The 17429-nt window shown below is 43.5% G+C and overlaps 1 protein-coding gene across 1 annotated transcript in view; it reads left to right on the forward strand.

The window, feature by feature from the left end:
• Positions 1–17429, forward strand: part of FAM104A (family with sequence similarity 104 member A) — a 32782-nt gene that overhangs the window by 6894 nt on the left and 8459 nt on the right. Inside the window, exon 2 of the mRNA XM_007959683.2 lies at positions 941–1040. Coding sequence (XP_007957874.1) covers positions 941–1040 — 100 coding nt within the window. The remainder of the gene's footprint in view (positions 1–940; positions 1041–17429) is intronic.

A 17429-nucleotide genomic window follows, 5' to 3' on the forward strand; every position in this document is an offset into this window, starting at 1 on the left:
TAGTGCCTAAGGCATTTGACAGCTAACCGGAAGGCCCTCCTCGGAAGGAAGGTTGGGCAATCTACTTCTGTAGAGATAGCACCTGGGAAACCCAAGGAAAGGGTCACTATGAGTTGAGACCAACGACAGCAGTGAGTTTGGTTTTTTTGGTAATATGGTTCTATTTTCTGACTGGGGCTTAGAAGGCCTTCTGACAGCATCTTGATTTGCGTAGAGTACACTCAGATTTTGTCTTGCGTAGCTGACAACAGTTGACTGAGCGGCAGATGCAATTTTTCTTTAAGTGCCTTGTGCTGGCCTCTCAAAGTAAGTAACTGTTAAATCGTAATGCTAGCTAGCTAGTGTAGCAAGACTAATTGGGCAATATGTCCAAGAACAGCCTTTCCAGTGATTGTCCAGAAAAATTGAATACTCTGGAGAATGTGGAGCTTTGGTTGAATGTGATAATTGAGGAATTATTAGGGATAAGAGAGTACCAAAGTTTAGAGGGTACCAGGAACATCTGACGATATTACCGAGTTGCCCCATTTTTATAAGAATTTTAAGGATAATTAGTCAAAAGCAGCCACACTTCTCATGAATGTTATCTTGGGGAAAGGAATAGACTTCGGTAGCACGAATTGTAATTAATTACAGGAAAGAGAGAGTCTGGAAGCTTCATCATTAACCTCTTCTTGGTCTTATCCTGGTCCCAGAGACATTTAAGATCATTAAGCTTCTTTTTAAAAATTCGTCTCCCACACTGTTTGCTATTGCTGTTTTCTGTTTTTGTGCTTTTTACCTAACGATAGAGTACTTTGACTTGTAAGCTCTTGAGGAATCTAGGTGAATTATATTTTCACAGCAAGAGTGCACATTTATGTATTGTTGATGTGATTACAGTTTGCGCGTTCACAGAGCAATTGTTGGATTTCTCTTTTTCCTTCTGATTTGATTCCAGGAAAAGGAGAAGGAATGGCAATGAAGAGGACACCCATCTTCCTCCCCAGACCAAAAGGAGTAGTAGGAACCCTGTCTTTCAAGATTCCTGGGACACAGAGGTAGGACGTGTGGTCACACTGCATCTAGTTATTTGTTACCTGAGCTAAATAATTCCGTTTCTGACAACACAACTGAAGTAACTTTATTGAAAGAATAAAGAGTGATTTTTAAGTGCCTTTTTTTATTTTTTTCCTGAGTCGTGGCCCCTTTGAGGAGCCTGTCAGCCCTCTCGTTCAGTACAACAGTGTATGTCTGCCCATATTCATACACAAAACCAAATCAAACCTGTTGCCATTGAGTGGATTCTGACTCGCAGCAACCCTGTAGGACAGAACAGAACTGCCCCATAGGATTTCCAAGGCTGTTGTCTTTGTGCACGCAGACTGCCACATCCTTCTCCAGTGGAGCAGCTGTTGTTGTGTGTGCCTTCACGTCGCTTTCGACTCATAGTGACCCATGTGCCATAGAGCAGGACACTGCCCAGTCCTGTGCCATCACAGTCATTGCGGTGTTTGAGCCCGTTGTTGCAGCCACTGTGTCAGTCCGTCTCATGGAGCATCGTCCCCTTTTTCGCTGACCTGCCACTTTACCAAGCATGATGTCCTTCTCCAAGGATTGGTCTTCCTGATAACATGACCACAGTACGTGAGACAGTGTCTCCCCAGTCCTCGCTTCGAAGGAGCATTCCAGCTGTACTTCTTCCGAGACAGCTTTATTTACTCTTCTGGTAGTCCATGGCATATTTAGTATTCTTTGCCAACACCATAATTCAAGTGTGTCAATTCTTCTTTGATCACTCTTATTCATTGTCCAGCTTTTGCATGCATGTGAGGCAATTGAAAATACCATGGCTTGGGTCAGGCACACCATGGAGTGGCTGGTGGATTCAGACTGCTTGACTTTTGGTTAGCATCCAAGTGCTTAACCACTGTGCCACCAGGGCTCCCGTATTCATACACGTCCCTCATTTTGTGTTTGTTAGAAGCTTCATGGTGGTGTTAGGTGCCATTGAGTTGGCTTTGATTCACAGCGATGCTGTGTACATCAGAATGAAACACTGCCCAGTCATGCATCATCCTTACACTCCTCGCTACACTTGAGCCCATCGTTGGAGCCAGTATGTCAGTCCGTCTCATTGAGGGTCTTCCCCTTTTTTGCTGACCCTCCACTTTACCAAGCATGATATCCCTTTCCAGAGAATGGTTCCTTCTGACAACATGACCAAAGTAGGTCGCACAAAGTCTGGCCTTCTCGCTTCCAGGGAGCATTCCGGCTGCACTTCCTCTAGGACAGATTTGTCCGTTCTTCTGGCAGTCCATAGTATTTTTAGTGTTCTTCGTGAACATTACAATGCAAAAAAGCATCAGCTCTTCTTCTTTCCTTCTTCCTTATTCGTTGTCCAGCTCTCACATGCATATCAGATGATTGAAAGTACCATGGCTTAGGTTAGGCATACCTTAGTCTTCAAAGAGACATCTTTGCTTCTTAACACTTTAAAGAGGTCTTTTGCAGCAAATTTATTTGCCGAGTACAGTACAGCATTTAATGTCTTGATTGCTACTTCCATGGGTGTTGATTGTGGATCCAAGAAATATGAAATCTTTGATAACTTCAATCTTTCCTCCATTTATCATGATGCTGCTTATTGGTCCAGTTGTGAGGATTTTCATTTTCTTTGTGTTGAGGTGTAATCTGTACTGCAGACTATAGTCTTTACTCTTCATCAGTAAGTGCTTGAAGTCGTCTTCACTTTCAGCAAGCAAGGTTGTGTGACCTGCATTTTGCAGGTTGTTACTGAATCTTCCTCCAATCCTGATGCCTCATAGACCTTTAGAAAAGCTTTCTGATAGTTTTAAAACCATCAGTTGTCCTTAAACCAAAAAACCCACTGTAACAGAGTCGATTCCAACTTGCGGTGATGTAACAGAACAAAGTAGAACTGCCCTGCAGGGTTTCCAAGGCTGTAAATCTTCAAGGAAACAGACTGCCTCATCTTTCTCTCACGGAGTGGCTGGTGGGTTCCAGCTGCCAACCTTTTGGTCAGCAGACAAATGCTTTAACCACTGTGCCACCAGAGCTCCTTCAGTTGTCCTTAAATATATTTTGTTGCTTTAATTCACATATTTAACTGAACAAATAAGAGAAACTTGAAGTTGGAAGACTATATAATGTGTGTCTTTGCGGAAACTGATTCTGAAGTATTTTACTTTTTCATTATGTTTTAAAAGATGTTCTGTGGGGGAGGGATGGGGCACAAAGGGCTCCCAAAATTTTCTGTAAGTTTTGATTTTCTGAAAAATACGCCAGTGTATACACTGGAGAGAATTTTCCTGTGCAGTCAGAAGGCTGTTGTACAGGTGGGAAAGGAAGCCAGCCTTAGAGAAATACTGCTTTAAATTATACACCTGTAGAGTTTGAGCCTTAACTGTGAAGGGCTAGTCCTTTCAAGACAGGAGTTGGCACTCTAACAGAGAAATGGTTTGGTGACAGTGGGTTCTGGCTTCAAACTTGAAGCATAATTCTGCATTGCCCAGTCCTTGCACAACCACGGCAACTTGTACTTTAACTGATAATGGGACTTGGTCTGTATCCAGCTCTTCCCAGAAATCCAAAGTTAACTTTTGCAAGGGAGAAAGCCACAATTAATGAAGAGTTGCCAATTAGAGTCCTTTTATTTGGAGGGTTGAGGTTCTTCGGACACTAAGCTCTTGCTATCCTGCTTTTTTCTCTCTTTTATGATTAAGGGAAAAGGAGTTGATGGATGTAATCATTGGGGAAGCCTCAGGGAGGGAAGAAAACCAAAGATAGGGGCTCCCTTACCCATTGATGAGCTATGTAATAGAAAGTAAGTTCTTGTGCCTTTGAGTTACAAGACGACTCTTTACAGTTAGCTGTCGGCATCAGTGCCGTGTGCCTGGATGTAGACCCTGCTAACTGGTGGTTACTTCAGAGCTGTCAAAGCCCTGACTCTGCGTTAACCTTTGTTCCCATAGCTGTATGGTTGGATGCTTGAGAGCAGTGATACAAATTGGCATCTTCTTTCTTTTCTTAATTTAAAGTTGGACATTTCTTATATCTTTAAGTAAACAAGACTTCTTAGTGTTAGGGTTTTTGAATCCCTGTTGTAGAAAATGACCTCCGCTCTTTCTAAGACGTGAGCGCTGGTGTCACAGAAGCACCGTTTATTGTTACAAGACTCCTGGTTCATGTATCTTGCTCTTAGGTATCCAGAGAAATTCAGCCTTTGAACTACTAGGTAACAATTCATTTAAAGGCTGGACCAGTTTCCCTTTGTTGTAAGTTAAAGTCATTTTTATCTCTCTTGGTAGTCTGACTGGTAGATGACTGAACGGGAGGTTATGACCGTTAATTTCAGCCGTGAGCGCAGAACAGGAGCCAGCGCTCTGATGAGTAGTCCCCTGCGCTGTGCTTGTTTCCCAAGAGGTGGTATTGACAAGGAGTGAGGACAGTGAGGGAAGACTGAGGGGGGTGGGGGGGAAGCAAAAGGCAGGGCAGTGTCTTTAAAATGGAAGGTTACCTGCTGCTGTTGAGTCGATTTAGTGACCCTGTAGGGCAGAGTAGAACTGCCTCAGAGTTTCCAAAACTGTAATCTCTATGGTAACAGACTGCCACATCTTGGTTTTACGGAGTGTGGAATGGCTGGTGAATTCCAACTGCTGACCTTTGAGTTAGCAGCCAAGAACCTAACCACTGTGCCACCAAGGAGCTGTCATTAGTGGAAGAATAACCATTGTGTTTATGACACAAAAATAAAAGTTTAGTGACACTGGGCTTCTTTTTGATACTTGCATAAAAAAGGAAAAAAGAAAATGATTCATTATTAATGAATTATTCCATTAATTACGAAATGTTAACATCTTAATGAAAGTGTTCTCTTTTAATTCTAAGGTAGAAAAAAGATAATTTCTGTGAGACTAACTCAAAGAGAACCAATAATTTTTTGTGTCTTTCCTAAAGTGAAACATTTTAGGGTTCTTTTTCATACAACTTGAAGAACTTTCATTTGGGAAGAATTTGTTTAATTTTAAGAGAGATTTCAAATTGCTCCTTACAGTTGATTAATGACAGTTACCTTTTGCACTAACTGTGATAATACCGGCCAGTCTGGGGGAACACAGTAGGAGGAGTTTGATGTGTGGAACTGCTCGGCCCAGCTATGCCGTGAGTGAATTGCAATGATCTGTGCAGTGGAGATGCTGCTTTCTTCCTGGATATTTTAAAGCTAAAGAGTAGGAATTTCTTTGCCAGAGTAGTTATGTAAAGAGAAAGATTTAATCTGCTGTGCATTTTCTTTCTCTCCAACTTAGTTGGGATTATTATCTCCACTTTATGGATAGAAGAATTGGCACAGAACAATACGTCCCTTGTCCAAGGATGCACAGTAGGAAGAGGCAGAGAAGGAGCTGACCCCAGGGTTTGACTGTAGCGTTGTCTGCTCTAGTTGCAGTGTGCACCTGACGGAGGTGCTGGGAAATGCAGCGGCTTAGCGTCAGGAGCAGCTTGGGCCTAGACTTCTCTTGAATCGTGGGAACAGAGAATGGTAATGTCCTCCTGTCTTAGTTCCATAGTGCTGCTATAACAGAAATGATACAAATGGATGACTTTGATGAACAAATTTATTCTCTCAGTTCAGGACACCAGCTCCAGGGCTTGGCTTTTTCTCTCTGTTGGCTCTGGAGAAAGATCTTTGTCTCTTTTCAGCATCTGTGGGCTTGGTGTTTTTTTGACGATCTCCCTGTGTCTTGGCATCAGTCTTCCTCTGGGTCTAGGAGGTTTTCAGTGCAGAGATCCTGGGTCCCAAGGACGTGTTGTGCCCCCCCCCCCCACTCTTCTTTCTTGGTGGGACTGAGGTCTCTGCTTGGTTAACCTTCCTCTTCTTGTAAGATAAAAGGGATACAGGCCACACTCCAGGGAAACTTCCCTTATGGGAGATCAGGGCTGTGACCTGAGTAAGGGTGTTGTATCCCATCCTAATCCCCCTTACAGCTGATTGGCTGGTCACATCAGCTCACGTCGGGGGGGATGGTTACGTCATTACATAACTGCCAGACCACTGAGAATCAGGGCCCAACCAAGTTGACACACATTTTTGGGGGACACAGTTCAATCCAGGACATCTTCCCCTTATCTTTTAGCTGGAAAATGTTTTCTCAAGTAAATAGTGGTTTGCTATTAGCTGGAAAGGAGCTCTGGTGGCATAGTCCCTAAGGCACTTGACTGTTAACTAGAAGGCTGGCGGTTCAAACCCACCAGCCACTCCTCGGAAGGAAGATTGAGCAATCAACTTCCATAGTGATACCGCCTTGGAAACCCAAGGAGAGAGGTCGCTGTGAGTCGGGGCCAACTCAACGGCACATAACAATTAGCTAGAAAACAATTTTAGATTTCTGGCTCAAAGAGCAAAGAGGAAATTGGAGTCTAGTGGTTTTTTTTTTTTTTTAAACTTTAGTAAGTGCTTGAAGACCTTAAATTTTGATTCTAGTAGGTTTAACTTATGGACCTTAGGAGATGTGTATGTGTGTGTGTGTATGTATGTATGTATTTTATTTTTTTTTAATTGAAGTATAATTTACTAATACAGGATTAAAGAAAAATCTTGTAGAGCCATTCTGGAAGATTTGTGTTAGTTAAGGCAGGCTCAGGCTTCCCTTCAATGAGTAAGACATGAAATGATCAATCAGTTTGTGTTACCTGTTGGGTCCTGTACGAAACCAGTGACAGTCTCTGATCTTGAGCACTCACTTGGATGGGTGACAACTAGCTAGGTCACATCAGTCTGGCTTCTGGTACATAGGTATGTGTTTACTTTCACCTGAGTAAGGAAAAGCAGTAAGGTTTTTTTGGGGGGAGGGTGTCACTGAGTTGGAAATGACTTGCTGGAAGTGGGTTTTTTTTTTTTTTTTTTTAACCTTACTCACCAAGACAGTTTTCATTTTCTGATTCCTATGAGGTGACAACGAGAGTAGAAGAAGCTGGGGGTGAAAGCACAGGGCTTATCTGGAGCAGCCTCTGCCTTTTTCTAGTCTGTATTGGCAGGGGCACATTTTTTGGTGTCATAATCCTAAAATTCGAAGGGTATTAGTGGAAGTGCAGAGGTATGACCATGAGAAAATAACAAACAGGAAACCATAGCTTTAAAATTAGTATTCTGTGAATGCATACTTTTTAACTGACTAGAAGAATCTTAGTGTTAGGTAACTTTTTTTTTTTTTGTAATAACATGAATTTATATGACAAATGGGATAATTAGGGTACCTTTTTTTTTTTTCAAATTATTATTGTGATTTGGGTGAAAGTTTACAGAGTGATTTCATTTTCCACATAGCAGTTCATACACATTTTGTCTCATGACATTGACTGCAATTTCCCACGATGTAACAGCTCTCTTCCCACTTCCTGCTCATAGTTACCTCCTCCCTGTGTCCTTCCTTCCCATGCACTCCTGCCCCCCAGCGGTCTCCCTATGCATACACTGCCCTTCTGTTCTATGATTGATCTCTCCAAGGAGTGTACCTACCTGATGTAAACGTTCAGTCCATATGCCTGTCTTTTATTTGGCTGGAAGCCACAGGAGTGAGTTTAATTCCACACCTGAAGGGTAGCTAGGGGCCTTAGTCTCAGTGTTTTCACCAGGCTCTATCAGACCAGCAAGCTTGGTCTTTTTTTTTTTTTCTTAATAATTTTGAGTTTTGTTTGACATTTTCTCTAATTAGGGTACTTTTTTTAAAAAAAAGAAAAAAGGTGTTTTGAAAGCTCTTTTTTTTTTTTTTTGCCCATTCTCATCCTCTTTCATCTGAGGGTAGTAGGTATAGTCTAAGACACAACTATTTGTGCAGGCTCTGTTTTGGGTCAAACTGTTAGGGTTGTGTGTTTAAAACCCTGTAGCAGATTAACTTCTGAAATTAACTTCTTAAAAAGTCAATTCAGAATGGAGGAACAGTCCTGTTTCAAAAGTTCTCATTTGTAGCATGTGTGTTAAGACCCCTTGCTTACAGTGTAAGTCCTTGAAATGTTTGTAATGCAGACAGTCCCTGGGTTATGGACAAAATCTGTTCTAAGTCTGTCTGTCTTTAAGTCAGAATCGCTGCACATTTTGTATCAGATAGTCAAATGTTTGTGTTAGTACCTTTTTATGCGTGTAAAATATTTAAACACTTTAAATACACTAAAACATCTTTAACCTAACAATGAAAAAACCCAGACTCTGCTGTCAAGTTGGTCCCAACTCATAGCAACCCCTTCTTGGGTGTCTGAGGCAATATCTCTATGGAAGTAGATTGCCCAGTCCTTTTTCTGAGGAGTGGTTGGTGAGTTTGAACAGCTAGCCTTCTGGTTAGTAGTCAAATGCCTTAGGCACTACGCCACCAGAGTTCATAATAATAATAATAATAATAATAATAATAATAATAGTAATAAAAGTAACTACATACAGTATTGTTCTGAAGAGAGAGAATATACATGTATGTATGTATATGTACATGTGTGTATAAATATATCCAAAAAAAAAACTAAACGCATTGCCATCGAGTCAATTCTGATTCAGAGCAACCCCCATTGGGTTTCTGAGGCTATAAATCTTTATGGAATCAGACTGCCTCATCTTTTGTGGAGCAGCTAGTGGGTTCGAACCACCAACCTTTGTGTTAGCAGCCAGATGTCTTGAGCACTATACCACCAGCGCTCCTTTTGGTGAAAGTATACAGTACTTTAAAAAGAAAATTAAGAAACAGTTCAGATAGGGGAAAAAAATAAAAATCACAGTTGAAGGTTATCACTCATTCTGTCAGTGTCCCACATACCGGAGGGGACATTTGTGAGGTACCATTCTAACATTAATAACTGGAGGATGATGCAGGAGAAGGTGGTGGAGAGGGGGCTGCTGTTGGAGAGGATGGGCTTGGTGTTGACCAGGGTGGGCCTGCTGCTGGTGAGGGGGTGAGGGGGCTTACTACTGGAGTCAGTTTCTTGAAGTTGGCATCAAGGGAGGTTTATATAGAGCTGTTCTTTTTTTGATAGGAACTCTGGTGCATAGCGGTCAAGGCATCCAGCTGCTAACCCGAAGGACAGTGGTTTGAACTTAGCAGCAGCTCCATGGGAGAAAGATGAGGCAGTCTGCTTCTGTAAAGATTCACAGCCTTGGAAACCCTGTGGGGCAGTTCCACTCTGTCCTAAAGGGTCACCATGAGTCATAATGAACTCGATGGCAGTGGGTTTTTTTTTCTCTCATCATAAATGGCCTTGTGGCAGCCGAGACCCTCAGGAACTGTCCAGTAAACTTGGTGAACCTCTCAGTATTAGGATCTTGCTCCTCTGACTTTGCCATTCCTGCTTCAATGAGTAGCTCTTTGGTTGAAAGCTTTTCTGTTCTGGAGTTTTTAGGTCCCAGTCTTCTTCCTCAGGTACTCTCATCTGCTGTTCTAGTTCCGTAAGTCTTCATCGGTTAGTTGTTGGCACGGGAGTCAAGTGACTCTGCCATCGTTTCACTGATGTCTAACTAAGTTACCAGTATCAGTCACAGCTTGCTTGGCCTTGGTGATGTCGTCAGCATAAACCCCGAGAAGCACATGCAAATTGGGAGCACAGTTTGTCTCATAGGCCTTTTATGTTCGAGTGCTTCACTTCCTCCCAGAATCAGCAGTATCTTTGATGACATCATAGATTTTATAATCGAGCAGTGAATTCTTGGTATGGCCCTTCCAGCCATGTTCTTTGTGATTCCCGCCAGATGACTGGGTGGGACTATGCAAATGTAAGGTGCTTGTTGCCCACAAGAGAATTGGATAGCATGCTAATAATGTAAAAAAGGTATATGGTACCTTTGTGGGGGTGGGACTGTGTGTAAATAATGTGAATGGAACCCTAATTTGAAGATTGGTCAGTTTTGCCATCTACTAGGCTTAGAATGAACCATCCCAGAGGTGGAAAGAGGGATTTCACTGCCATCAAGAAAGAAGAGCCAGGAGTGGAGCACATTTGGACCCAGTATCCCTGTGCTGAACTTCTTTCATCCGGTAGACAGAGAGCTGACACCAGAGACCGTGAGAGATGGTGAGAAGCAGCAGAAGCTGCAGCAGAGAGACAGTGGAGGAGGCAGCAGAACCGGGAGACCAGCACGAGCCAGGGCAGTGGGCTTCCTGGTCCATGGAGCGCAAAAGCTGAGTGCCTTTGGGCAGGAGGCTTTCTGGCAGAGTGGGTGCCTCTCTGGGCACCATTCAGCAGAGCTAAGAGAACTTGGTAACATCTGCCCATGCAGGGCAGAGGCCAAGAGGCCGTGGAGCTGAGAGGCCCAGGGCCAGAGGTACTATTGAGAAGAGCCTGTCCTGATTGAAGAACTGTATCCTGAGTTGTTCCTAACCTGTTACTTCCCTAATAAACCCCACAATTGTAAGTATTGTCTTTGAGTTCTCTGTGGTCATTGCAATGAACTATCAAACTCAGCAGAGAAGTAGGGAGTGCTGTGGGAGGAAAAGTTGGTCAAAAAGGGTTGGAGGGTGATGGCATGTGTGACCTCCACCTCCTAGGAATCAGCCATGGGCAGTTGATGTTGATCTCGAGCCTTCTCCCCCTTGTGAAGTTAGTGGTGGTCACATTCCATCCCAACACCGTTTCTGCAGTAACTCCTGCAAAACTCCCTTTAGCTCATCACATCATCTTGGGGGGCCTTGACTATTGGGAGAAAGTCTGCCCTAAATAATAGGCCTTAAAGGAGGCTGACACCTTGACCCCCTGGCTGATGTAGCGATGATGTGGGGGGTGCAACTACGACTTCTCCATTGAGGTGAAGGTCATTTGAAGGGCTTGGATGTCCAGGTGTGTTGTCAAGCTCAAGGAAAATCTTGAAAGGAATTTTCTTGGCTGAGTCCTCATGTTCAGCAGCAGGGATAAAATGCTCAAGAACCAGGCTTCAGAGATGGCAGTTGTACCCCAAGCTTTTGTGTTTGCCTTCCAGATAACCGGAAGACAACGCCTTAGTGACACGGTGACACACTAGCAGAGGCTTGAGCTTGAAACCTCCGGATACATTATCCTCAAGCAATAATGTACCCTATCCTTTGATGCAAAGAGCTCTTGTGGAGTAGTGGTTAAAGCATTTGCTTGCTAAACAAAAGGTCAGTGGTTTGAACCCACCAGCCACTCGGTGGGAGAAAGATGATGCAGTCTGTTTCCATAATTATTCACAGTCTTGGAAATCTTATAGGGCAGTTCTACTCTGTCCTAAGGGGTCACTAGGCATCAGAAGCAGCTCAGTGGCAGGGGGTATCCTTTGATGCCTAATGCTCTCGTGCATTTTTTTTCTTTTTCAAAGTGTAGGTGCTTTTAGGCATTTTTCCCAAAATAAGCCAGTCTCATCTACATTAAATACTTGGTCTGGCAAATAACCTCCCTCCTAAGTAATTCTGTCAGCATTTCAGGGAAATCACTGATGGGAGCAGCACTCACCTCAACACTCCCTGCTTCACCTGCCCCTTTCATGTTACGCAAATGTGCCCACACTTTGAAACGATTGAACCAATCCCTCCAAAAAAGTAAACTCACTGTCACTGAGTCAACTCCAACTCATAGTGACCCCCATTGGGTTTCCAAGGTGGTAAATCTTTACAGAAGTAGATTGCCCAATCTTCCTTTCACGGAGCAGCTGGTGGGTTTGAACTGCCAACCTTCTGATTAGCAGTCAAATGCCTTAGGCACTAAGCCACCAGAGCTTCTTGAACTAACCCTTACTAGCAATAGATTCTTCATCACAATTACCTTCACTTGCTGCACATGCAGCTTTTAGGTCATTGAAAAGGCCTTGAGACTTTTCTTGAACTAAAGTAAGGCTAATAGGCACATTATGCTGATTTTGATCCTTTGACCAAGTTATCAATAGCCTTTCCATTTCAATACTTAAACCACCGCGTTGCTTGGTAATAGTTTTATGGGGCAGAGCCTTCCACCTGCTCCATCTTTCTCACTTTATCCTCCTTTTCCAGTGACTGAGGGTGTCTCACGTTCTGGTCGTGTTACTATTTCCACTTTATTTTCAATTGTGATCATTTTCCTTTGCTTAGGACACATCACCAGCATTTGCAGAAGATTTACGCTCTGGAAGTATAGTTACAAAGGTAAATACAGAAAAATTTAGGCCAAATTCAAAGTTATATACACAATATAGTGTTAATGGCAACATGATCTAACTTTAACAGGAAGTTCTCTTTCCTCCAGCTGGCGGACTGCTGAAGCTGTGCAAAGCAGCGTGTGCCTGCTGTAGTTATTAGGAACCGTTGTATTTAACTTCAATGGCAGTGCGTTTGGTTTCTTGGTTGGTATTTAACTTAAGGAGCTTGGGTGGCGTGGTGCGTAAGGCATTTGACTGCTAACCAGAAGGTTGGTTGGTCAAACTCGCCAGCCACTCTGTGGAAAGGAAGACTGGGCAATCTATTTCCGTAAAGATTTACTGCCTCAGAAACCCAAAGGGGGTCTATGAGTAGAATTTGACTCAGTAGCAGCAAGTTTGGTTTGTTTTATCTATCTATCTATCTTTATTAATTTATTTGTTTGTTTGTTTGTTTGTGTGTGTATATATATATATATAGAGAGAGTGATGAGTGATTTGGGTGAAAATTTACAGAGCAAATTCACTTTCTATACAGCAGTTCACATACACTTTATCTCATGACATTGACTACAATTTACCCCAATGGAACAGCTCCCCTCCCACTTCCTCCCAATAGTTACCTCTTCCCTGTGTCCATCCCTCCATGCACTCCTGAGCTGTCTCCCTGTCCATAAACAGCCCTTCCTTCTCCCATGATTGTTCTGTCCAAGGAGTGTATCTACTTCAGGTAAATGTTCAATTCATATGCCTTTTGTTTCGCTGGAAGCCACAGGTGTGGGTTCAGTTCCAGACTTGAAGGGCAGCTAGGGGCCATAGTCTCAGTAGTTCCACCAGGCTCTATCAGACCAGCAAACCTGGCCCTCCCTTCTTCCCCCCCCCATAAAAAGATTTTGAGTTTTGTTCCACATTGTTCTCCCTTTCTATTCAGAATCTCCTACATAGATCCCCCTCCGAGTGGTTGACAGTGGTAGCTGGGCACCATCTAGTTCTTCTGGTCTCATAGTCGTATAGGCTGCAGGTCGCATGGTGTATTAGTTGCTAGGACTAATTGTTTCCGTGAATCTTTGGTTTTCTTCATTCTTCTTTGCTCTGGATGAGGAAAGACTCATCGTTGCATCTAGATGGCTGCTTGCAAGCTTTTAAGATCCCAGTTGCTAATCGCCAAAGTAGGAGATGGAACAATGTTTTGTGTAGTATGTTACGCCAATTGAGCTTGATGTATTCTGTGACTATGTTCCCGAGCCCACAGGTTCAACTACTCAGTCCCTCTGGGTAGCTGGCTGTGACCAAGAAGTGACTACAGCCTTGTCCCTTGTCAGCTCTGCTATACACCTGGGAATTCAGATCATACAAATACGTTTTTTTTTCTTTTTTTTTGGTTAGTATTTAACTTAGATTTTTAATACATTATGGCAGTCTGTTCTTAAGTATGAGTTGTCTAGAAGTTGGACGATGTTAACCTGGACACTTACTGTATATCGCATCACTCATAGCAATTCCATGTGGAAACTGAAGGCTAAAGTCACTGTTGTTAAGTGTTGAAGATACATACATACAAATGCTTTTCTGCATGTAGGAATTACTGTTTTTTGGCCTGTTGAAATTTAAAGAAAATTAAATAATAATGGAATATTTCAATTAGAAAGGAACTTAAAATACAGTATGTGGCCCAAGTTCATCTTAGGAGGAAAACTGATGTACAGAAATGATATTTATGTATTATTTACTTATTTATTATTTATTATTCATTAGGTAAGTAGCTCTGGTGGTATAATGGTTAGGGCATTTGGCTGCTAACTAAAAGGTCAGTGGTTCTAATCCACCAGCTGTTCTGCAGAAAAAAGATGGCAGTCCGCTTCCGTAAAGATTTACAGTTTTGGAAACCCAGTGGGGGTCACTGTGAATAGGAATTTACTTGATGGCAGTGAGTTTGGTTTGGTTTTTGGTATTTATGATTCATTCATTTATATATATATATGTCGGGGTGTGTGTGTGTGTGTGTGTGTGTGTGTGTATAAACATTACCACCTGCATTTTTTTTCCTTGCTTATTTAGACCCTGCTTTTAACTAAGCCATTGAATTCAGCTGGGGTCTTACGGTCTCAGCAGCATTATTAGCAGGTCAAACTTCCTTTAAAGGAGCCCTGGTGGTGCAGTGGTCACGTGCTTGGCTGCTGAGAGGGTGGCAGTTTGAAGCTGCTTCATAGGGGAGGATGTAACAGTGTATAAAGACTAGTCCCGTAGGCTTGCTGTGATTTGATGTTGACTCAGTGGCATACAACAGCCACCTCTCTCAACTTAATGGGCACGTTGGAAGGCAACGTTTTCCATCAGATGCCCCAGTGGACTTGGCTAGGATTACCTCTTGCAGTTAACCCAGCGACTTGAGCATGAACTTGAGTGGCTTGAACTTGAATGTGACTCTAGAGCAGGGATGTGCACTGTGGGGAGACATCTTTATTTTAAGGTTCACATATATTAAAAGCACCAATAAATGGGGAGATGGAAGTGAGGGGATGTAGGGCTGGAAAAAAATGCTACGTTGATTTGCTTTTCTGATGAAGAGGTGGCAGGGTATCCTTCAAGATGAAAATAAAGAAACATGTTATTTTATGAAGGAAAGAGACTCAGGAATTAATAGCCTTGCCTGGAGGCCTTTCTGAAGATTTAGCAAAAATCATCTTTAGAGTTGTTTCATTTCTGCCATGAGTATCAATGGGTTACCCCCATACTGACATCACAGCCTGTGAGAATAAAATGAAGGCTAAGCCTAGCAAGAGCCAGGAGTGCTTTACATCTGGTATATAATTTGGGAATGATGGATGAGCAAAATGTAGTTTTTATTTTATTTTTTTACACTTTGTGGTTTGGGTGAAAGTTTACGGAGATTACTCTCCCATTCAACAGTGGGTACGCATTTTGTTCCCTGACATTGGTTGTAATCTCTTCAGTGTAATAGCTCTTCCCGCTTCCTGGACAAGGAGAATGAGCTTCCCCTTCCCTGTCCTCGGCTTGCCAGTTGGCGTGTTTTCCACCTCCTCTCTGCCGTGGGGAGTGAAGAGTTTCTGCCTTTCTTTGTCTGCCACGCGTTCCGGCAGGGCTGCTGGAAGTGTTTCTCCTCGTTCTCCCTTCTCTTCGTTTCCAGCTGCTGCTTGCCCACCGGTGCTTTGCTGGTCCCTCCCTCCCTCGCCTCCTCTCGGCTGTAGCTGTCTCTCATGTGTCTGCGTGGCCGCTTTCCTTTCCTCCCGGAATCCCCTCCACTTCCCTGTGGGTGCATTTCCACCTCCCTCTGACAGGCCTGCCTTGCCCTTGGGTGCATCAGGAAACCTTCCAGTTGGGCTGTGCTGTCGGCCTCGCCCTGCCTCATTCATCTCGTAACATCTAGGGTCCTTCTTCCTGAGCATAGAGCTGAGCGCAGTGTCAGTGCTCTGGCCCTGCCCCTGCAGCCCGCTTCCGTCATCTGACAGCAGGGTTGACAGTCTAGTCAGAGCCTCTTGTGTGTTAGGCCTCCCACTGACTCGTCCAGGGCCGGGCCCAGCCATCCCTCGAATAGATTTTCCATCCCAAGTGTGCTTCTCTTCTGTTTTTTGTTTTTGTTCTCCCAGTTTGTCCTCCCTGCCTTTAAAATTCTCCTCACCTCTTAGTCCCAGCTCAGACACCGTTCACTTCAAGGTGCCTCCTGGTTCTCTCAGTCATCATCCATTGCTAGGTTCCTGTCATTGCCAGGACTTTGGATTGTCATCATCGCTGTATGTACCGCCACTGTTTCATGATTATGCTCAGTAAATATTGGGTGAATGACCAGATAGCCCTAGCGGATGCCTCATTCTTCACAGTAGGCATGCCAGCATCTGTGCGGGCAGTGGTTGGACATGCGAACAGCCTGTGCCTGCTTGACGGCAAATCTGCCCTGGGCCTTCTCCAGGTTCCTGGAGTTACAGGGATATACCCTAGCTTTCATTCATGCTCAGCTCACCTAAAATCCTGCCTTTCCACATGGCTCCTAGCCATGGGGCTTTAGGTTGTTGAGAGAGACACTCTTGGCCAGGGCTTCATGGATTTAACCACTGTGCTTGTGCACATGAATCAGCAAGGGGTTTTTATGACACAGACCACGGCCCTTTCCCTTTGCATTTGGAATATGTATTTCTCATGAAGAAGCCCTGGCCAAAGTGGCTCTAAGTCTGCACTGAATTCAGAGGAAAGGAAATGGGAAACCTGCCGATCTGGAGAACCAGGCTGGGGAGGATGTCTGTGAACACACTGGGGTCTGGGATTCAGGCTGGTTGCATCTTCTCAATGCCAGTCTGGACCTTGAGTTCCTCTTTGGGGAGGAGTTGGCCATCTTCCTAAGCCCCAGTGTAGTAAGTTAAGCACTTTAGTACTAAGATAACAAATTTAATTGTTGAAATCATGTACCATCAAGTATGGGGCCCCTACCCATTGGGTATTAAAAAGGTTCACTCAGTAGGAAAAGACTTTTTTCGATTACAAGATTTTCGATTTTTCTCAAAATCATTAAAAAAAAAAAAAAGACCAGGTTTTCTGATCTGATAGAGCCTGGTGAAACCCCAGAGACTATGGCCCCTAGCTGCCCTTCAGGTCTGGATTGAACCTATTCCCGTGGCTTCCAGCCAAACAAAAGACAGGCATGTGAGGTTAATATTTACATGGAGCAGATACACTCCTTAGAGAGCTCAATCATGGGAGAATAGAAGGGCTGTGTATGCACAGGGAGACAGCTTGGGGGGCAGGAGTACACGGGAGGGAAGGACACAGGGAAGAGGTAACTACGGGGAGGAAGTGGGAAGAGAGCTGTTCCTTTGTGGGAAATTGCAGTCAATGTCTGGAAACAAAGTGTGTATGAACTGCTGTATGGAAAATGAATTTGCTCTGTAAACTTTCATCCAAATAAAAAAAAAATTTGATTTTATAAGGGACAAAAAGACTTCTGTGTATATCTTCAGGTGCTGATCTAGGATTAAAATGCATTTTTATGCCTTTAGGGTTAAAAGTAAATACGGGCTTCTGTACAGTAGATGGCTGTATTAAAGCCAGTGTAAGACTTTAAACTTGGTTGACTGCTCTGTGGTAAAAAAATGTTTTCCTCTGTGACCTAGTGCATACCACATATACCAGCAACTCCATAGGATTGTCAGTGGCTGTTCTGGTTACCTGGTGCTGCTCTGACAGGAATATACCACAAATGGGATGGCCTCAACAAACAGGAGTTTTATTCTCTTACAGTTTGGAGGCTTTAAGTCCGAGTTCAAAGTGCCAGGCTCTAGGGGCTGGGTGAAAGCCCCTCAGCCTTGGGGTCCAGCTCTGC

Source organism: Orycteropus afer, unplaced genomic scaffold (genome assembly GCF_000298275.1).
Source record: "Orycteropus afer afer isolate SDZICR_OR568_19922 unplaced genomic scaffold, OryAfe1.0 scaffold00018, whole genome shotgun sequence".
NCBI lineage: Eukaryota > Metazoa > Chordata > Mammalia > Tubulidentata > Orycteropodidae > Orycteropus > Orycteropus afer.